Consider the following 22,258-nt stretch of genomic DNA (forward strand, 5'->3'; position numbering starts at 1 on the left):
AGGCTACATAGATTTTTTTTTTAAAAGAGACAGGAAGGAGACAAAAGAACTGATCAACAGCTTTACCTCCAGCATAAATATACAAAGCACAAAGAACTGCTTTCCAAACACCCCCACACCCTCCCCCTGACAGCACGAAACTCGAGCTCCCAATCACGGGTGCCAGCTAGCTCCTTGTCACCCAGTCAGTCGTGGTTCCAAACTGCTCTGTAAAAGTCACACTAAAAAAGTAAGGGTTTTTTCCCCAAAAAAAGCAGCAGCAGCAGCAGCAGCATTTTATTTTACGGTATAGAGATCTATTTATACAACTCCAACTCCGATAGAGAAGAGACTCTGTAGAAATATCACATGCACACGGAATAAAGTTATTCCCTCTTGTAAGAAAAGAAACCATCCTGCCACGCTTATTAAAAATCACAAGCCAGAAAAATACCCACTTTGCATGGAATCCGGGGAGCCCAGATGTAAACCTGCATCTTTCGCTTGCTCTTGGTTGAGACGGATCTTGGTTACCCTAGGTATGGGCTTCTCAAATGGGGGGTCGGGACCCCGCAGGGATAGCAAGGTTGTTACATGGGGGGGTCGCAAGCTGTCGGCCTCCACCCCAAAACCTGCTTTGCCGCCAGCATTTATAATGTTGTTAAATATATTAAAAAGTGTTTTTAATGTATAAAGGGGAGGTTGCACTCAGAAGCTTGCTATTGCAAAGGGGTCACCAGTACAAAAGTTTGAGAACCTCTGGGAGGGTGAAGGGATTCGGTCTTTTCCATACAGGAACCACCCTCCACTTTAACTGGGACCCATCCCCCCTTTCCATTCAGCAGTACGAGAAGAGGGCAGAACCCTCAGGAAAAAAGACCCCCGACACCCCTGTAAATCCAGAGTCACTCCACTGGAGTTCTAGATTTACTCCCCATGTAATCAAGATCAGAATCCAACTGCATAGGCAGAGAAATGCGGCAGGGCGGGGGGGAGTTGAGGGAGGGGAAGATCTAGGACCCAGACCTGAATGGGAGCTTTGCATGAGTAAGGACCGCAGGGGGGGGGGGGCCCTTGCGAGGGATGCTCCTAGGAACAGCAACTGCAAGGAGATTATGCCCCCGTGACAATGGAGTTTGCCCCATTCCCTTCCCCCCTACCCTCCCTGATACTGGTGCCTTGAGGAACCTCCAGGGATAAAGGGACTGGATTAATAAAGACACTGAAAACCCACCAGGCCTCACCCCCAATGAAACACCAGGCCCGGGAGGCAGAATACAGAGAAGCTACAGTATCAGAGGGGCAAACACACTGCAGCTTGCAGCAGCCTATGGCAGCATCTGGGGCCCTGACTGCATCATATTTGTAAAGGGCCTATAAAAACAACCACTGTCGGGTGCCAGAGAAGCTGCTCCGCTGCTGGGGGCAGAGCATCCAGGGAGCCGGGTTCGCCAGCCAGGAGAGGTGGCATGAAGCCGTGTTACTAGAGATGTCCCAGGACAGCCTCTCCACACACTCCCGGGGGGTGGGAGTGGGGGCAGCCAGTCCGAAATGCGTTTCCGAAAGCAGGAGCCGTTCATTGGGACGGGGGAGGAGAATGACCCATTCCAGTTCAACTCCTTGGGGGAAAGGGAGAAATCAGTAATAAATAAGGAGGAAATAAGTGCATGGAGTCCCGATCTAGCTTTGGTGGGGGTCAAGTGGCCCTGCTCAAGGCTCTGGCCACCCCACACCACGGTGGGGAAACTGAGGTCATGCTGGTCCCTGGCTGCATACGGGCCAGCAGGGACCCTGATTAGCTCACAGGCTTCAGCGATGCTTCCTGGGGTCTTCGCAGGTGCTGTCTACACTAAGCAAAACCAGCCCAGCCTACAGGTCCCCCACTACACACACAGGAAGTTACCCCTGAATCCGCCCCCCCTTCAACAATGATGCCAAGTACTACAGGATAGGAGCATTGGGGATCCCAGAATGCACTGAGGCAGCCCAGCTAAGGCGGGTTGGGTCCGAACTGCTCCAGGGCAGGGCTACGAACCGGGGACACTGCTGGCTGCTGCAGAGCGACAGCCCTGCACCCGGCGCCAGTCTCACCCGCACCAGCTCAGGCCACGAACTGCTTCACGCCCCAGCCACTGAGCCCCTCCTGAAAGGTTGTTTCTAGATCACCTGCTTTAGCCCTCTCCTCACAGGTCCATTAACTGCCCCTACTTTCCTCTCCTCCTCCACCCACTTAGCCATTTCGTAAGCCACTCTGTCCCCCCCCACCCCAACCCCCATCACAAGGGCCCTGGGACTGCCCCAGAGAATAGTCACCCAGCGACACCTTTGCTGGTGGGAAATGTTGGGCTCCTTCAACAGTTCTCGCTGGAAACAGGTCTCCCTCAAGCTTCAGCTGTGCAAGCAGGAGAGAACCAGGCAATTTGTGAGCTGCAGAGCCCAGCCTGATCGGCACAGGCAGGAAAGGATGCCGAGCCCCATTGCACAACACTGACATGAGAAGGGACACACTGGCTAATGCAGCACGTTTCAGTGTATTCTACCCAAGACGGCCTCTGGCGAGCCACCACTCCCGGAGCCGGGGCCCTCCAGCTGGGCTGGCGTCTCTTCCCGGCAGCTCTGAGCTCTCTTGTGCCCCAGTTCAGGAGGCCGGAGACAAGGTCCAACGAGAGGAGCTCCACACAGTCCTCAAGCTCTGACGCTGGAATCCCGGCTGCTGCCAGATCGGGCCCCTATCCCAGCAAGCTGCCAGCTCCTTCGAAACAGTCCAACAACCTGGGCCATTTGAGACAGTCCCACAGAGCTGGGACCCAGGGGGCATGTGGAATACGGAGCGGGGGCAAAGGAGGCCAACTCCCAGCCATGCCAAGCTTGAGGAACTCTCAGCAGACCCATCCCAGAGACATCTCTGAAGCATTCCAGGGGATGAGGTTCTCTCCAGAGAGCCCAGGGAAAGCACTGGGGGATGGGGGTGTTGCTTCTTGATCTAAAGCGCACTTGGATTGAGAGAGGCGTGGGTGTGGAGCAGCCTATCCCCATAACAGGTGTTGCGTGGGCATTGGTAGGGCCAGTTCCCTCCTTGATCCAACGCAGGAGGGGAGAGCTGGGCCAGCCACACCGATGGCTTTGTTACACAGGCAGTGGGACCCGGGAACTGCCCGTGACCCAACAAACTCGTTCCACCAAGGCCAATCAGCCTGGGCTCATGTGCCATGGAGAAAGCTGATGTTCAGCCTTCTGGCCAGTGGCACGGCACTGCACGCAAGAGGCCAGGCCTATCCCCAACGCAAGCAGAACACCTGTGTCTATAAAATCAGCATCACCCACACCAACGCGGGGGAGCGCCTTGTCCGACCCCAGAGTCCACTACTGCGACAGAACTAACGGAGCTGGGCTCTGAGCTCAGGTGACAAACTCACTGCTTTTAGAGCCAGAGGTCCCAGGTTCAATCCCTGCAGCTGACTCGACCAGGGCCATTACTGCACCCCACCCAACTCTGCAGCCCTGACCTACCTTAGGGCTGGGTCTACACTGGGACCTTACACCAGCACAGCAACATCTCTGATGGGCGTGAAAAATCCACTCCCCTGAGCGGTGTAGTTCAGCCGACCAAACCCCTGGTGCAGATAGTGCTAGGGTGATGGAAAAATTCGTTCATTGACCCAGCTACCGCCTCTCAGGAAGGTGGCTTGCCCACGTCAACGGGAGAACCCCGGCCTAGGTGGGGTCGACACCCAAGTGCTCCAGCAGCGCAGCTGCAGCAGGTTAAGTGTAGACACACTCTTAGTGATTTCAGTGCACCCACTTGCAGCAGAATCAAATGGAGCGTCCCACTTGGCTGAGAAAGGCTGCAATGTAACCACTGTTGTACCAATGAACTAGTCCACCCTGATCCATTCACCTGACCTAGTGCAGTTCTGGGACAGGCCTGCTCGCGACGGACTGAAGACAACCGGCCCTATATTTCCAGCCGTGACTAGTGATTTTTTGGGTGCACCACCTGACCCACCTCAAAGGGAACCCCTGTGTCTTTAAAGTGCTGAGCACTCTCTGGAAAAAAAAATTAAATTACAAGTTTTCAGCAAAATCCACAGCACCCCCCAAATCACCGAGAACCAAAATGCAGGCCCAAGCTTCCAATACAACAGCTGCACACAGCCAGGTTCCAACAGCAATATGCTGCGCAGACCAATATTCAATCCGCACCCACTTCAGAGAGGCTGGCTGGGGTGCCTGTCCCCCCCCACACGCTCACTTTATACCCCTCCACCCCGATTCCACAGCTATAAAAACCGATTTTGTCCATAAATAGATTCCTGCCTAAAAAGCCCAGCCCTGTCCCATGGCAGGGGCTGGATGGAGAGTCACTCGAAAGGTACATCCCCCTGACACTGCAGTCAATCTGTATCCACTGGCCAGACACTCACGGCTTGCAGAGACCTCAGAAGGTTGCAGCCGGAGGCGCGTCAGTCTGTATAAATAAATATTCAGAATTCCCCTCTGGGGGAGGGGGAGAGGAATACATATATATATACACATATGTTGGGCTTCCCTTGGGGGCAGAGGGGTGAATTTCAGGGGAGCAGGTCCTGGTTTCCAGGAGGAGAGGGGAGGGGAAGTGGGAGACGCAGGGGACTTCAGCCACCTGCCATCTCCTCCCTGAGCAGCCTTCTGTCCCAAGAGCGAAGCAGTCACAGCCTCTGGGGACGGGAGGCAGAACTGGCCTGGTTTAAGCTGCCTTCGTCAAGGAGTCCCCAAGGTGCAAGTTGGAACCGTCCCTAGGGTGCTCCCTGCTGGGGAACTGTCACTGCACCAGCACCAGGAGGGTAAACCAGAGAGGAGGCAAGGGGCCTTGATTTGCCCCTCAGCATCTCCAGGGCGAAACAGCCCCGCACGAGTCGAGCCAGTAGAGAGTCTGGTATCATGGTAGCTGGGGGTTCCCGGAGAGGCGCCACCTCCCACCACCATGCGGGAATCTGCTTACGAAAGGGGAAGTCAGGGCAAGGTCCTAGCCTTCCCCCCGCCCAGGTCCTTCCACAGCCGCAAAGGGGGAGCAGCATGGCCTGCGGGACTGGACGCCCAACCACTGTGCCACGCACGCTGGGGGTGGGGGATGCTGGACATCACCACGAAGCCAGGTGGGGAGAGGCTGCTGCTCAAAGACACCCAGAACACAAGGTGGAAGGGCCCCGCGAGCAGGGACTCGTCAGGGAGGAGCAGACGGTTCACTCGCCCCACAGATCCAAGGGCAGCCTTGACACCGGGCATTCTCGGTGGCTTCCCGGGCTGGCCTGGGCCAGGCGGCACCTTTTGGGGTCCGTGCCACTTGGTCCCTGCTTGGAGCAGCACCAGCCCCTACAGGAACTTGGCCGGGCTGGGGGAAGGGCTAGCGATGGGGCTCCCTGCCAGGCTGCCGGGCGCTGAGTCGCTGGGGGAGACGCTGGGGCAGCCCTGCCGCTTGACCATGGAGGGGTGGAAGGTGGGGTGGCGGCGGGCATGCTTGGTGAGGTGGTCGCTGCGCATGAAGCGTTTCTCGCAGAGCGGGCAGGCAAACTTCTTCTCCCCAGTGTGGGTGCGGTAGTGCCGGGCCAGCTCATCCGAGCGCGCAAACTTCTTGGAGCAGTCGGGCCAGGTGCACGGGAACGGCCTCTCACCTAGGAGGAGGGGGAAAAGAGGGTGAGACCCAGCAAGAAGCCCAGGGGGGATGTCCCCGAGCCCTCTTCCCTGACCCCTTTGCACTCCCCCAGACAGTCCCCACATCCCCACCTCACCACATCCCTAACCCCTTTGGACTCCCCCAGACAGTCCCTGTGCCCCCCCCCACCTCTGACCCCTTTGGGCTCCCCCAGTTCTCCTGCTCAAACAGCACAGGCTCTTAACACTTCAAACCAAGGAGAATCTCCATCAGCCATTTACACTATAGGGCCTATGACACACAGCTGAGCAGTTTCAATTCCACCCAATGGAGGGCAGTGTTCCACAGAGCAGTCCAATAACAGCGTTGGCCAAACAACCCAGGTGCATTGTGAGTTGGGGGCTCCAAGTACTGGGCATTTTGCTGTAGCCAGGGGCAGCTGGCTTGGCAGGCCAGTGACATGATCTCATGGAGCACAGTGTGAGCTCCGAGTCCCTGGACTAACCCGGGGAAGGGCTCAGAGCTCGAGAAAGATGCAAAGAGAAAGGGAAAGTTCATCAGTCATTTCAGCTCCTACCCCTCCAAAACAATCTCCCTTGTCCCAGCTAGGTGGCAGCACGCTAATTAAGGACGGTGACACACAGCACGTTTCCCTGGGTTGGGGATATTTCTGCCACGTGAGCCTTTTCCCCAGCAGAGTCAGAGCGCAGATCCCAGACAGCTGCAATCAGCGTCTCGCGTCTTGCATTACCAGGGAACTGGGACCGCATGCGCCTTGCTCTGCTCCTGGTGTCCCCGAACCGCCCTGCAGCAGAACTGGGGACACCGGGAGGTACTGAACTGGAACAGCAGGGGGGCTGCGGGTCAGAGGCAGTTCAGTTCTCCTGCAACTAGGGTGACCAGACAGCAAGTATGAAAAATCAGGACAGGGGATGGGGGGTAATAGCTGCCCACAGAAGAAAAAGCCCCAATTATCGGGACCGTCACTATAAAATAGGAACATCTGGTCACCCTACCTGCAACAAACCACCTGCTCGACTCTGGGCTCGGCCACTGGAGCAGGGCTTGTGTGATAGAGAAGCTAGGGGGCGCTGTGCTGGGACAAGTCCAATGCCCACTGGCCCCAGAAACACAAATGGCCTGTGGGCCCCCCACCGTCCATGGGCAGCCCGGGAACGAGACGTGCACAGCAGACAGACTCAGCCGAGAGCTCCAAGCCCACCCAACTCCTGGGGGTTGTTTTCTGGTTCTAATCCGCCCCCATCTGCCTAATCCTGATGCAAAGCAACTGACCTGAGCAAGAATAAAAACAGACCCAGAGAGGACGAAGGCAAAATTAAAACCTCAGATTAAGATGCTGCCAGCTACTGCCTCCCCAGAGACTAATTAGATGTTCGGCACACGGCTTCCAACCTAGCCCCCAGTTCATCAATCTCTCCACCTGCAGAGACTGCTGCATCTCTCACTAGGGCACCCCCTGCTAGTCAGGTGCAGACTATGCCGCATGCCTGGACTCCCGAGCTTGTCCGGACTGAAGGTCTTTCGAAGAGAGCCAGGAGTGTCAGTACCAGAGACACAAGGGCCGGGTGTTCCTGAGGCCACGTGCAAGGAGCAATTGGGCTGACAAAGCCGAGAGCCACTTGCAATGAGACACCGAGAGAACCCCAGGGCTTGATCTGCCTGGGCTCAGTTCCGGGTTACGGCAGGTTCTCGCAATCACAAGCGTGACAGGATCGTCACCGGATCAGTAGTGAGCGAAATTCCAACCCAATCCCACTTGCATCTCTGGCCTTTCTTGCGGCTTCATCCACCCAGCCCCTCACCCCCAGCAGACTGGTCCCAAGGCCCAGGACGGGAGTATCACGGCCTGAACCCATGGCTGTTTCAGGTCTGACCCTGCCTGACTCCTCCCTGCCACGTATCAGCGGGTTCCCACTGTGTAGCTGAACAGTTATTGAAACACCTGCATCTACAGTTGCAGAGGCAGAAACTAGGGCCAAGTTAAACTTTCTTACATTTTTTTTTTCCACAATGTATAACACAGGTGGACTGCAAAGGAATCGCCAGATTGGATCAGATCAGGGGCCCTTCGAGACCAGTCTCCTGTCTCCAACAGTGGCTAGCACCAGCTGCTTCAGTGGGAGGAGCAAGAAACTCAGTAGTGATGGGGTCATCTGCCCCCAGCAAAGCTGGCTCCTGACCCCTATGGCTAGGGGACAATTCATGCCCTGAGTTGGGTTTCTCTCTCTGCCAAAACTCTTGTATCTTTAAACTACACTGTTCAACTCTTTGATGTTTTTTTTTAATCCTGCAAAACTCTTGACCCCGGTGATCCCTTGTGGCAAGGAGTTCCCCAGGCCAGCAAGAAGATACTTCACCCATCTATTGCTGGTAGAAGGACGGGGTGTCAAGGTTTTAACGTCAGCATAGATTTGGAGCGACCAGCCTCCCCTACTCACAGCTTCGGCCCGGAATGCGACAAGACCACCCCACGCTTACGACTATGAAACGTTTAAACCATATCACCCTGCTCTGTGAATCCTGCACACGAGAGGCTTTCCCCTGACTGCACAATCACCAGTTGGCACAACCTTACGCAGCCGTTTTCGACAGGAAAACGCAGCCCCCGTCACTGGTGACAAATAGCTCTTCCTGATTGCGTAAGCCCAGGGCGAAGGAGTGAGGCGAGTAAAGGAGTCAGAAGCAGCTCCAATTTCAAGAGCTTTTTCCCAGCGCCAGCGTGAGTCACAGCCCAAGCTTGGCAGAAGAGCGTGGGATGTTCAGGGGACCCTTTCAAGGTAAAATGAAATCAAAATCTTTGCTTATTCCTGTCGCCCTTGACTGCAAACCGCTCCTGGCAGGCTTAACTGGGCTTCCTTTAACTTCAGGAGGGCTCCTCATGGTATCACGCTAAGCACATAGGTCTAACAGATGTTTTGGCATCACTGACATGAATTTAACAGATGTGTGTATTATCCTTACAACAGAACCTGGTGGCACCGATCAGGGGCCAGGAGCTAGGGTGACCCTACCTTCCGTTTTGGCTGGGCCAGTCATAGAATCTCAGGGTTGGAAGAGACCTCAGGAGGTATCTAGCCCAACCCCCTGCTCAAAGCAGGACCAACCCCAACTAAATCAGAAAAAAAAAACAAAAAACAACCCACTTAGGGCATATTCCCAAGTACCAGGAGTTCCTCTAGTGGCTACCAGCCCACAGGGAAACAGTCCCCCTTTTTAAGCCCCATCCCAGGCATCCTGACTTTTTTGGCAAAACTGGGCATTCGTCCTGTTTGCTCTGACCAACTGATCATCAGCTGGCAAGAGCGAACAGGACCATGCGAGTTGGGGGAGGGGGCGGACTTGGGCCAGGCTTGCACAGTGTCCTGTTTTCACTTTGGGAAATACGGTCACCCCAGCCAGGCCCCACTGCAGTAGGCACCCCTCCCCCAGCACAGAAAGCGAAGGTCCCTGCCCCACCTGTGATGCATTATGTGGCTTGTTCTTGCTGCCTGGAGTTTTGTACTAGTAACCCCACCGCAGAGGATTAATAATGAATGCCTTGAGAGTCTGGTTTGCTTGTCTGTATTCCCAGGTTCGCATCCCCGCACGAGCCACTGACTGTTTTCACATTGCACTTCTCAAGGCCCAGCTCCTTCGCCCTCTTCATTAAAATACTTCTACTCAGCTCAGATTCTGCACAAACAAGAGGGACCCAGGGCAGCAGCTAGATGGGCGAGGGGCTGTAAGAATTCCTGGCTATACCACCAACTCCCGACGTGACCCAGGGCAAGTCACAGCCCTCCCGTGCCTCAGTTTCCCCATCTGTGAAACAGGGATACCACTACTTCCCCTGTGTTTTGAAAAGCTTTGCTCCCTGACGGCTGGGATGTGCTTTGAAAACCCCGGCAACTCAACGGGAAAGGCGTTTGGCTGCTCTGTGCCCACTAAGATGGCAACACGCAGTGCGAATCGATGGGGATGCCTATTCTTACACCGGCAAAAGGAGGGATTCTCCTGTCACTGTGGTTAACCCCCCACCCCGAGAGGCAGTAGCAGGGTCAGTAGAATTCTTTCGTCGCCCCAACGCTGCCCACGCCTGTCTCCCGGGGGGTGGATTTGTCACACCCGGAGAGACGTAGCTAAGCCGACATAAGTTTTCACTGCAGACCAGCCCTAAGAAACTGGTCAGCGTCCCTTTGAGTTCAGATCCTGCCCTGGACCCTGCCTCTCCCTTTCTTAGGCAGCCTGAGCCCTGCCGCTCCTCCCCAGCGCATGAAGAGAAATGCCCGCAGCCAATCCATGCCCACTCGCGCCTCTCGTCAGACCCCAGCTGGTGCCCGAGCGCAACGCGTCAGCTGCTTCGGTTGTCCTGCCTCCAACTGGGGCGAGCCAGACGCTCAGGGCAGGAGGCAAGAGTGGGGGATGGGAGAGCACACTTCTGGCCCCAGGATGTGCAGGCCAGCCCTCCGCCCTGGAGAACAGCTTATGTCACGCAAGAGGCCGGAGAGCCGCGTGGTGTTGGAGCCGGCCCATCGCTCCGCATAAGCGTCAAAAGCTCCTCAGGTCAGGCGTAACCTCCCACCCCTTCCCTGCCTCCCACACTGGGCCTGCAGTCTGCACGAGGGGGAAGCCAGGGGACAGCATCGCCAGGCAAGCAGTGGGGGAAATCCGCTACGGCTGGGTTTGCCGGCGGGCTGTGGCTCAAAGGGGACACAGACCAAGAGAGCCGCCAACAGAGAGCAGGGTGGGCTGCTCTCCCTGCAGGGATGTTCCCCGGCAGTGCCGGGCCTGGACAGTTTTTGGAACCAGATTCCTGTGTAAGGAGCTAAACCTGGGAAGCTCTGCTCTGATCCACGTTCATTTCACCACCCCTCCCCGTATAAAGCCCACGGTCCCTCCCGGAGCATCCAGCCTGTACAGAGCATTCCCGCAGCACTGTCTCTGCAAGGCACTGAACGGACGCTGACTTGCACCAAATGCTACCGCCGCTTAGCCAAGGGCGGGACAGCGGCCCCAAGGTCACCCGCTCAAGGTCACAGCAGAGCTGCTAACGGGACCAAGGCATCTTGGGTCGTGGCTCACTGCCCTGAGCGCACTCCCGGCCTGCCTCTGCTGCCACGTGAGCAAAGCTGCCCGTGGTTTGCCAAGCTAAACACTTGGGTTTCCCATTGGCTACAGCCAGGGAGTCATTCAGTGCCAGGAGGCCCAGGTGAGGGGCGGAGAGGTGCTAACCTTTGAACTTCAGAGGGCGTGAGACCAAGCCCACCCGACTAATTCAATGCAACCCTCCCCCCCAAAAGTAATTGCCTGGCCCCCTCCCCCGCAGCTCTCAGGGGCTGCTGAGAGGCTGATGCAGGCAGCATGGGGACAGCCCCATGACTCATCCTGCCAGCCCAGCTCAGCAGGGGTTGGGTGCAGGCGCTGGGAAACCCTTTTGTCTTGGAGCAAAAACAAACGTTAAAGCCAGGAACAAAAAGCCTCACACAAGGCGCCAAAGGGCCAAGCCCCAGGCCAGACACTGCAGCTCAGGCTGATCCTACCTAGAAGGGGTGGGAAGAGGAGGCCCAAAGGGCAAGAATTCAATGCAGGAACTAGAGCGAGAGCAGGGCCCTGGCTCCAGGTCGGGGGAGAGCCAGTGGCAGAGGTCTCAGCCCAGCGGCAGCACCAGTTTTGGGTTCACAGAAGCACGGCTAGTTCCTGGCAGGGGATTTGTGGGCAGGGGTGAGGGGGAGGCAGTGCCAGCAGCTGCTTTGGGAACTCCATGGGTTAACGCCACATGCAGGCAACTCTCCCGCAAGCCACACTCCAGAAAGAGACAGGCACATGGGCTCCTGCAGCCGCGTGCAGCCGAGGAATCTCACGCACCATCTGTGCTGCCAGCGCCGAGCGAGCTCAGTTGCAGCAGCAGGGTGAGACGAGGACAGCGGCTCCGTCGGCACGGGATCTTCCGGCTCTGCGGCACAGCCAGCCCTCCCAGTGTATGGAGGCTGCCCCCTCCCCAACACCCCGGGCTTTCACTCAGCGGTTCAAACCCTGGTCCAGATCCAGGGCGTCTGGGGAGGCCGGGACTGTGCCCGCAGGATGGTCAAAAGGTGGGAGGGGGGCAGGTTCTGTCAGAGCCTAACCCAGGCATCTCAGGGCAGCTCCAGCCCCCGCAGTTCAGCCCAATGCAGAGATAATCTCACCACTCCAGTGGTTTCCTAACAGCAGGGATTTAAAGGGGACGTGGTCAAGCAGTTTAGACCCCAGATTCCACATCCCTAGGACGCTGCGATCAGGCACCCTCCGTGCTCAGTACCAATCGTGCCACCTCCAGAGAAGCACACACCAATTGCCACTCTTCCTACTGGAAGTATCAGCTGCCCGCCTGCTGCAGGCGGGGGCTGGGGCGGGGAAAGGAGCTACAGGAGTCAGGTGTCCACATCGCATTGAAGGTCCGGGGGAGTTGAGCGTAACTCCCTTAGGTGCTTTGAAAATCCTGTGCAGCTTCATTTATCTGCAGGACCTACTCAACAAGGCAGGGGGCTGGGAGTGAGAACTCCTCTGTTCGGTTCCCGGCTCTGCCACCGACTCACAGCATGATCTTCAGTGAGTCACCCAACCACGCTGTGCTTCTGGGGAGGGGGGTGCAGCTGTGGGTGCCCCGAGAAACAAACGAGGCATTCACAACAGGGGGCAGGGCGGCCTGGGACTCTGGAGAGCTGGCGTCACCGTGGTGTCCAGGGACCAAATGCAAGGACTTCCAGCTGGAAGGTCTCTGTCCCCTTCCACACTGGGGACAGTTGTTCTGTAGGTTCTTGCCAGCACAGAAGGCCGGTGTCCGGGCACCTCCCACTCTCTAGGGTGCTACCGGAGGACAGGCCTTAGCAAAGGGCTGACTCTGACATTGATCCACGTAGAGGCCTCATCCTTCCCTCCTCCGCTCCGGAGCTCCCTCCTGCCACGCAGGCCTACGCCTAGGCTGCCCCATTCCTGGCAGTTCACCCTCTGGGTCCAGCCCTCTGCAAAGGCCGAACTAACTCCCCCAGAAGCCTGGCTCCAGCGCCCCACCGTCCCAGGGGACCTGGCTTCTCACCACCTCCCTCCCACCACCGGCTCAGGTTACAAGAACCCTCTAAACCAGCCACTCTCTAGCCATTCCTTTGTAGAGGATGGGGGGGGAGAGGTGGCTCCGCTGATGTCCTGAGCTCCCACCCCCTGCCAAGCGCCCCAGCTCCTAGTGCCTCTATTTCAAACCATGCTACCTCGTCAAGTTCAAACCGTCCCGAGTCCAGCCATCATGCCACAATGGGGCCTTTCATCCCCCAACGACGCGACAGCAGGCCCTGCACACAATGCCACGAGCCCGAGCCCAGCTGCCTCTCCGTGGTCATGCCAGAGCCAACCTGCCGGGTGAGCAAAGCCCCCCGGGATGCTGGCTTGGGGTAAACAAGACACACACAGTCTACCCCGACATGGGAACCCAGGAGCGGGGGCGTCCCTCCCAGCAGGAAACTCAAGTCCACCTCAGCGAGATCTTGCTCAGGACTAATTTCTACCCAAGGTGGAGGGAGTGCCTGTGGCTAGCCATGAGGTGACTTCCCAGGTGCTAGCTGCCCTCTGGCTCCACCTTTCAGGTTATTGGCTCCAGGCCACCTTGCAGATCTTCAGTTCAGGGCCAGATTCCCAATACGAGCTGAGGCTCAAGTTTTCAAGTGCTCCGAATCCACAATCGAGGCCTTATTTGCAAAGGATTTCAGCCCACATCACGTGGGGGAAAACCAGGACCCCACTGTGCCAGGCGCTGCACAAACACAGAAGGGGTCTGACATCTGAAGTCATGCATGTTCTGGCTGCAGCTGGGCAAAATGTACCCTTCCCCCCACTCCATACACCAGCTGCTGGGAGGAAGCTGGCACAGGGGGTTGTGTGCATGGCACTTCTACTACTCGAATTCTACCTCAGCTTTCACCCCCACCCCCACCTTCAGGAATAACTCCAGTCCCCATCTCTGCTACGGTAGCTCCTCACAGCTTTCCTCCGAGGGCCTTGGCAGCCTTCCTGACAGTTCCACAGAACTCAGCAGCACCCTGCCAGTGTCACTGCGCGAGCTGCTACTTGTAAAGCTATGAGCTGCACCCAAAGCATTGGACCCAACTGCCTGCAGGCTGAGGAAGATAACGTTTCCCATTTGGAGGGTCCTCCGCATTGCCACAATGCACAGAAACTCTGCCTTGTCTATCACAAAAGCTGTACCACTTTAACCACATCAGCATGGTAAAAGGGGGACAACATCCTTAGTGTGGATGGAGTTATACGGGGCCTGTTCTACACCTAAAAACTAGCTCAATATAGCTACATCTCTCGAGGTGTGCATAAAATCGACAGCCTTGAGCGACACAGCCCTATCTCCCAGTGTAGACGCAACTAGGCTGAAGGAAGAAAGCTGTTGTCACTCGGAGAGGTGGGGTCCCTACACTGACAGAAGAACCCCTTCTGTAGGCTGCGTCTATACTACGGGGTTATCCTGGCATGGCTATGCCAGTATAGTCCCCACAGTTATACCAGAGTAAAAAATGTATAGTCCAGGCCTCAAATACTGCATGGACCAATGGCTTCATGTCCCCGCTCCAGACTCTGCAGGGCAAGTTTCCTATTCACCGTGGGCAGGGGGATTTTTCAATAGCGATCTCTTCCAGGCTCTAATTTGGGAGACTCTTTATCACATTGGGGAAGGCTATTATGCCCCAGGAGAACCCCTTTTACATATGCACATTACCAGGAGCCAGCTACTACCCTGCCTAAATTAATCCAGCCTATGATCAGCCTCAGAACTCATTGCATTGTGGCCTTATCTGAAGCCAAGGTATGGTGAATCCGTGCAGATCACCGTACATCAGTGCATTCGCACTGAGACAGTAGGGCTCTGCACTGGTGCAGCACCATCAGTGTAACTACCCCCAATTAGGATGAGGCCGGTTGATCAGGTCTCTCGCCAGGCAGACCAGGAGAGGCCACTTCTACAGTCCAGCCCACGCCGCCTCCCGCCCACTGGGCCCCTCAATGGTAACAGGGAGCCAGCGAACCAGCATGGAAATTCCACACTGAAATCAAAGGACAACTAAGTGCTCTGAGCAAAGCCAAACCAACTCCCCACTCCTACCCCCGATAACACGACTGACTATACACACCATAGATCAAGGCAGGGCTCATAGACTCATAGACTTTAATGTCAGAAGGGACCATTATGATCGTCTCGTCTGACCTCCTGCACAACGCAGGTCACAGAACCTCACCCTCCACTCCTGTATCAACCCCCTAACCTATGTCTGAGTTACTGAAGTCCTCAAATCGTGGTCTGAAGACCTCAAGGTGCAGAGAATCCTCCAGCAAGTGACCCATGCCCCACATGGCAGAGGAAGGTGAAAAACCTCCAGGGCTCATGGGTCATGTCGAACAGCAGATCTTTCCAGGCAGTTGCTCCCAACTCATGCTATCATGGTATGGTGCCTAAGAGGCCCTGGAGTGAAGCCAGACATGGCTTCACACGCAGCCTCACTGGGACACCAGGTTTCACATCTAGGCATCTTGCCGCCTGATAACTCAGGTAGCAACTGTGGGAAGAGGCTGCTGACTCCATGAGACCCTCTGCTCCTCCCAAGGTTGGGCAGACACACTGACGGCCCACTCCTGACCCCCAGCAAATCCACAAGACTCCACCGATTCACTGGCGAGAGGCAGGAGAGCTGGGCCCAATTGCTTTGGGTCTCTGAATAACCCCAAACTTTCATGACCTCTGGGTTGGCGGCCGTCCAGATCCGAACTCTGCCAAGACATAAGTCCTGGATCCAAATGCTTCCTAATGCTGGGGTGCAAGACTCCAGACACCCACAATGGGCCTGTATCTATCGTCCTAACAATTGGCCACCCCCTACCATATATTTCAGTGTAGTTTACTTTAAGTGTGAGCTTAACACTGCAAAAGGGGCCAGTTTGACAGCCCAGCATGCAAAATTCACGGCTCGGGGTCATTCAGGCCAGATTGACACAACAGACTCCTGCCAGCATCCCCACGTTGGTCAGGGGTGTGATCTCTGACCCACTCAGCCGGGCTGGCAGGAGCCCCTCGGATAGGCACAGTTATAGCAGCAAACAAGTACAGTTTTACCAGGCCAGCCTATTTCACATGAGAGAGCTCACAGCAGATCTAAGATGCATCCACACTAAGCGCACATCGCGGGGGTGCTCTGTGGGTACACACCAGTACCCAGCCTCAGCCTCCCCAAGAATCTGCAGGTAAGGCCAGCTGAACCAATCCTTAAGAACAGTATCCCACACACTCCCTCAGCCCCTGCCCTGTTCACCCTGTGGCTAGAGCCAAGGCTTACTAAGGGCCTCTTATCTTTCCTCCCCCATACTGCCAACCTGCCCAATTAGAAACAAGAAAGGTGTGTGTGTGTGTGTGGGGGGGGATTAATGACACTCCCCCCCTGATCTCCTCTGCTCTGTTCAGTGCCAATGCTCCACCCTCCTTGCCTGGCACCAGTGTAGGGTGCAGCAGCCTCCCCAGCGCCATCAGGGCGAGACAGAGAAGCAAGAAACCAGGCAGCTTCTGCCCTGGATTTCCCCCCCTCCCCCTTCACGTTCATTTCTGCCTCCTGCCTCTCACCAGCCCCACCCGCCAGTTTACTCAGAGAGCCACCCGGCGGCCTTATGCCCAGTGGAGACGTGCCATGTGGATTCCTGCGGCCCTCCCCGTGCCCTTCCCCAGAGCCAGCTGCACCCCGCAGACTCAGCGTGCAGGAAGCGCCAGCCCCAGGATTTGGGGGGGGGCAGGGCAGGCCCCCCGCCCCGGCTCCAGGACTGACGTGAGCACACTTCGGCTCCAGCGCGGCCCCCCACGTCCCCGCCCCGCACTGCCGTGCTGCATGGCAGAGAAGGAAGGGAAGCGTGTCACAGGCATGGCCACGCCTCCGAGGCAGCCCAAGCCCCGCCCACCCCACAGAAGGGTGGGGGAGGGGTAATAGACTGGGCTCCTGACCCTTTGGGGCTGGCAACTGAGGGACTTGAGGCCAATGGAAATGAAGTCGCGTTGATCCACGCGGCGAGGGTGGAGGGAGTTGGACACAACTTCAGATCGCTTAACACCCCCCCAGCAAGAAGTGACATCACGCTGTCCCCCCCCCCGCGTCCACCCGCCACAGAGAGGCCTCCGGGGTAGGTCATGGGGGAGGGGTCACAGCCCCCCGGGCGAAGGAGGAAGGGAGATCGGTGCAGGATAAAGGCACCATCTGAAAAAGCGACGTGGGGGGGGGGGTGTTCCTATCTATGGGCATGAGGGCGTGGGGGAGGGGGCTGGGGTACTGGGGAGATGCGACAGCATTGGAGAGCTGGGGGGATGGCGGGACCCCAGGAGGGAAAAGGGGGGGCCGGGAGAGCAAGGGGAGGCGCGTAAAGGCGGGGGCCCCTCGCGGGTGGGGAAGGAGGGAAAACGCGCGCAGGAGCGGGGGGGAGGAAAGTGGGGCCGGGGGAGGAGCGTGAGGGCGGAGGCAGGTGGGCGGGGTCCCCGCGCAAGTCGGGGGCAGATGGGGTCCCCACGCCGGGAGAAGGGGCAGGAGAAGGGGCAGGCGGCCTCACCTGTGTGCGTCCTCAGATGCGCCTTCAGGTGGGACGATTTGCCATAAACTTTGCAGCAGCCCTGGAAGGGACAGCGGTGCCGCTTGCCCGGGGAGGACAGGCTGGGGCTGTGGCCGGGCAGCGGGGCGCGCTGGGGTCCGCCGCCCCCGTCGGACAGGGTGGTGTAGCCGCTCTCCAGGTCCCCCCCTCCGGCCGACGAGGACGAGTTGCTGCTCTCCGAGTGCGCCGAACCGGGGCGCGCCCTGCAGCCGGCCGTCGCCGGGGCTGCGCCCCGCAGGGTGTCCCGCACCTCACGGTCCTCGCTGCTAGCGGGATCGGGGCTGGGGAGGCTGGAGGCGGCGGCGGGGTGGATCAGAGCCCCGCTGGAGATGGACACCAGGCACTCGGCAGCGAGGTAATCCAGGCAGGACATGGCTCTCCAAGCGGGGCCCCGGCGGGACTGGAGCTGCTCCACTCGCCTCGCCCGGCTCCTGGGCGAGATCCGCAGCCTTTGTGTCTCCAGGCAGCCGAGAAAGCGGCGGCTGCTCAGGCTCGGGTGGCCCCTGCTCCGCCTCCGAGCGCACCGAGTGGCTGCGCCGCGCCCTGGCTCTCGGAGAGAAACGGGGACACCCGTCCCCGCCCTGCCGGGAGCGCACGCACCACCCCGCCCGCCCTAAGGCGTGGGCTGCAAAGGAGGGACAGGCGGGCCCAGCCCAGGGCTCCCCCCACTCGCTGTCGGGCTCCGCCTCTTGGCACATCGGCCCACACGCCGGCGGAAGGAGCGCGTGGGGGGATGCAATGGCCCCCGGTGAGCGGAGGGGCCGGGGGCTGCTGCTGGCCCGTCCCCAGCTCCGCGCGTCTCAGCACAGGGTGGGCGGCAGCCCCCTCCCCCGGGCACAAGCGGCATGGTGCGAGCCCCTTCCCAGTCGTGCCATGCTGCCTCCGCCCTCCCTCCCAGCCCTCCCCTAAAGCCAGCGCCGCCTCTGCTCCCATCACACCAGCCATGCTCTTGCCCCCCCCGCTTTGACATGCCTCTCCTCTCTGCTGATCACCATGATGTGGAGTGTGGCCCCCGTGCTCCCACCGTGCGGCCCCTGGAGCACATTCCCTTCCCCGTTCCCCTTGCCAAACCAGAGCGAAGGGGCCCACGACCTCTTCTGCAACTAGTGTTGCAAATTCCCAATCCCCCAGTGTTACCCAGGATACCCTGCACGCAGGTGGAGATCCCAGCATCTCCCTTGGTCTAGTTAGTATGTGCCAGGCCAACTCACCAAGCACCTGTGTTTGCAGCACCCTCACTGGGCATGACAGACACAAACGGCCATAGGCAGAGTGGGGAAACAGCCCGTGGGCCCAACTCAGGGTTCCTGCCAAACCAGGATTGTTCTAGCATAATAAGTCTATCCAGGAAGTGGCTCCAGAAGAAACTGAGGCAGAGCTAGAACTGGGGAGAGTAGTGATACTGTCCACAATCCCCCCCGCCCCCAGGATGCCACTAAGATCAGGTGGGGGAAACTGTAACAGACATAGGATCATGCGTGTTCTGCTGGGATGCCGCTAAGTGATGCTCAGCTATGCCCATGGGCAGGGGGGCTGAATCAAGGCAGGGGCGTGTGCCCAGGGCCCTGTCTGCCAGTCACCCAAGTGGTGTCGGACTCCAGAGCCTTGTCGACACACAGAACTGTTCTGGTGTAAAGCCGTATACAGTCATACTGGTGCAGCCAGCGGCAGCTTCAGAAACCAGCGCTCCAAGCTGCCGGGGGCGCCCTGCTGGTCCCTGCAAGGGCCGCAGTCTGGCAGCCTTCAGCCTTCGGCGGCGTTACTGCGGGAGGTCCGCCAGTCCCATGGATTCGGTGGCAATTCAACGGTGGGTACGCCAAAGCCGCAAGGCCAGCGGACCTCCCGCAGGCACGCCGCCGAATCCGCGGGACCGGGGACCTCCCACAGGCAAGCCACTGCCTAACTGTTGTGCTTGGGGCGGCAAAAACCTAGAGCTGCCCCTGGGTACAAGATACAGCTTATTCCGCCACAGGAAGGGCAGTGAGCTATACACGTTACCTTTATACCAGCATAACACACTAGGGCTTGTACCAGCATAACCTGAATTGTTCAAAAGCCACCTCCCCTCACTGAAATAGTTATATCGCCACTCAATGAGTTTGCAGACTGGGTTTAAACTGTTACTTAAATTGTGTCTAGCCCTTGTGGCTGTAAAGACAGCCTGGTGGGGCCGGGGGGGGGGGAAGTGAGTAACCACCGCAGTGATGCATGCCTGAGTCTGCAGACGGTTTCCGGCTGAGAGAGGGACCCCTGGTCCCTACACTCCCCACCGCAGCAGACCAGGCTCCTGCTATGTGGGGAAAGGCTTGGATGCCCCTGAGCTCTTCAGGGTGTGTTGCCCCTCTGGTGAGGCTCATGTCCAGTTCCCACTTTGGCCTTGTGGCTCCCAGAGTCGGAGTGGGGGAAGCATGGGGGTGTCTCCTAAATGCCACCAACTCAAGGCACCAAAATGAAACCGCACTCAGGGCACATCTGTGACCCTTCTTTGCCATGTGCTTTCATCAGTGAAGCAGTTAAAAAAGTTGAGGTGCAAGGATTCATTATCGGGCAGCTGAGTAACAGGAACGGGGCACATCACATTTCTCAGAGGCCCTGTTTCGGTCTGGCGGGCTCTTAGACCTCACTGCTCACTGACACGTTCGTGCGTTTCTCTGTGACCCTTATGACTAGAGGGCTTTTCGCCCACTAATGAAAGCAGAGATTCTAACCCTCCTACTCCTGGGCTGAAGCCAACTTCTGCCTATTGCGGGGCAGGCGGCTGGAGATAGGCAGGATGGTCTGATGGGTCTTGCCATGCCTCTGGAGGACAAGATGGTCACCTCCAAAGAGGGCACTCACCTAGCCCAATACAAGTCCTGGATTAGGAGATCCTTGAGACTTCCTTCAGGGTTTGACAGGAGCATTCATATGCACGGGGCAGGGGAACAGGTCCTATCACATTCATGCTGCCTTTTTTAGCTCCCTTCGGCGACACAGGGCTTGGGGCAGTTATGAAGCCATCCTGGAGAGGGTCATCATAACTAACAGCCTTTGGTGGCTGCTTGTTAGAGCCGGCGTCCCGATCCCATATTCAGAGGTGGGACCGTCCTATGGGTGACAGTCCCAGAGACTCGTTGCCATTTGTACCTGGACTCTGAGTCGGAATTTCCCTTTGGCACCGCATTCCGGTGCCGTATTCAGGGACCCGAGTGTCCTGCCCCTTTCTGCCCCCCTGTCCCTGTACCAGTTATTCAGTGTCTCCTTTACCATGCAATAGCCCATACGCACAACCCCGCAGGTTTGTGGCTCCCTGGTTTCTAGGGCAGTGGAGCCAGACAGAAAAGCTAGCTATAGGCATCAGGCAGAGAGGAGCTAAAGGGCAGCAGAATGCCGGCCGTGCTCTGCAGAATGGGGCCCCTCAGTTCCTATAGGGGCATTTAGGTTAAGGTTAACAAGGTGACCACCAAGCTGTTCTCAGCTCATTGCACTTTAGCACCCACTTCTGGTTTGTTGGCAGTAGCCCCTGGGTTCTGGGACAAGAGAAAGCAGCGCTGCAGCAGCCAACATGGAACAGTCTCTGCAGGGTGTCTCAGACAGCAGGTGCTTTGCTGCCAAGTGAGATTGTCTGGCATGTGCGTATTACACAGGGGAGGGGAATAGAACTGAGCACACAAGAACAATAGAACACAAAGAGATAAGGCACTTTCCCCTACTTCCTGTCCTTGCTCCTGGCTGGTAGTGTTGGCGGTTGTTGAATAGCTGCAGTTAAACCCCAGAGTCAGCTGCATTCCAAAAACAAGTGGGATCCCGACATTGTTCAAGAGGTTTGTGCAAACCATGGAGGTCTTGCAAAACTTACCAGACACTTACTGACCAGATTTGGGGATGCAAGGGTCAGGACAATGGACTCGTCAGCTCCTGTTTATCCCTGAATATTGAAGATAGGGCTATCTAGACCTCCTGAAGTCTAGTTTTCCTGGGTCTTTCTCCACTGCGACCAGCTCAGTGCCTGCACCATGATTATCAGCTTCATGGCTGCCCATAGGACTGGAGTCTTGTGTTCATTCCATCACTGCTGCTTGGGGAAAGCAGAAGCAGAAGAGGTAGTGCGCTGCCTGTCTGCAGACTCAGGAAGACAGACAGCACTGCATCAGGCCAAATGGCATCTCTGCTTCAAAGGCTGTGCCTTTAACTTGGGCTCGGACGTTTAAAGTTGGTGTAAGTGAGCTTTTACACACCCTGAGATCAGACTTTTTTCCACATCTTTGTAATCAATGAAAGTAGAGTTTTTTTTAAAAATCCCTGTGATGCTCTGTACCTCAGGGGAAACACCAACACCCCCATGTTCATCTTTATAAAATGATTGTGTGGTACGCGATGTTTGTCATGTTGCATGTCTTCGGAAAGCTCATAATGCCCTGAGCATGGTTGTTATAGTGAATGATTGTTACTGTAACATTACAGTAAGGTTATAATTTCATGTATATAGTTATGAGGCTGAAAATGTATCCTCATGGCTTAAAGCAAGCCCAGGCAAAAACTCTCCAAGAGCAGGGAGGCAGTTCACACCTCATCAGGGCATGGATGGGAGAAACCCAGGCTAGCTTTGCAAGGAACAATGGACACCAGCTTAGGCAGCAACAAAAGAATCTGTTAGACCAGGCCTGGCCAACATGAGCCTGAGAAGGAGCCAGAATTTACCAATGTACATTGCCAAAGAGTCACAGTAATACATCAGCTGCCCTCATTAGCTCCCGCCTCCCCCTCCCAGCACCTCCCACCCACTGGCAGCCCCACTGATCAGTGCCTCCCCCTCCCTCCCTGCAACTCCTGATCAGCTGTTTCGTGGGGTGCAGGAGGCTCTGGGGGGGGGAAATGAGGGCACGGCAGGCTCAGGGGAAGGGGTGGAGTGGGGGCAGGACCTGGGGCAGAGCCAGGGGCTGAGCAGTGAGCACCCACTGGCACATTGGAAAGTTGGCGCCTGTAATTCCAGCTCCAGAGTATACAAGGAGC

The 22,258-nt window shown here is 57.2% G+C and overlaps 1 protein-coding gene across 1 annotated transcript; it reads right to left on the bottom strand.

The window, feature by feature from the left end:
• Positions 1–236: 236 nt before the first annotated feature.
• On the bottom strand, positions 237–17,835 carry KLF16 (KLF transcription factor 16). Its single transcript, XM_032788306.2, has 2 exons — positions 17,228–17,835; positions 237–5,630 (listed from the first exon to the last, which is right to left on the bottom strand). The coding sequence occupies exons 1-2, from the start codon at positions 17,637–17,639 to the stop codon at positions 5,332–5,334; spliced, it is 711 nt and encodes a 236-aa protein (XP_032644197.1). The 5' UTR covers positions 17,640–17,835; the 3' UTR covers positions 237–5,331.
• Between the last annotated feature and the right edge of the window lie 4,423 nt (positions 17,836–22,258).

This window comes from Chelonoidis abingdonii, chromosome 11 (assembly GCF_003597395.2).
Source record: "Chelonoidis abingdonii isolate Lonesome George chromosome 11, CheloAbing_2.0, whole genome shotgun sequence".
In the NCBI taxonomy this organism is placed as follows: domain Eukaryota; kingdom Metazoa; phylum Chordata; order Testudines; family Testudinidae; genus Chelonoidis; species Chelonoidis abingdonii.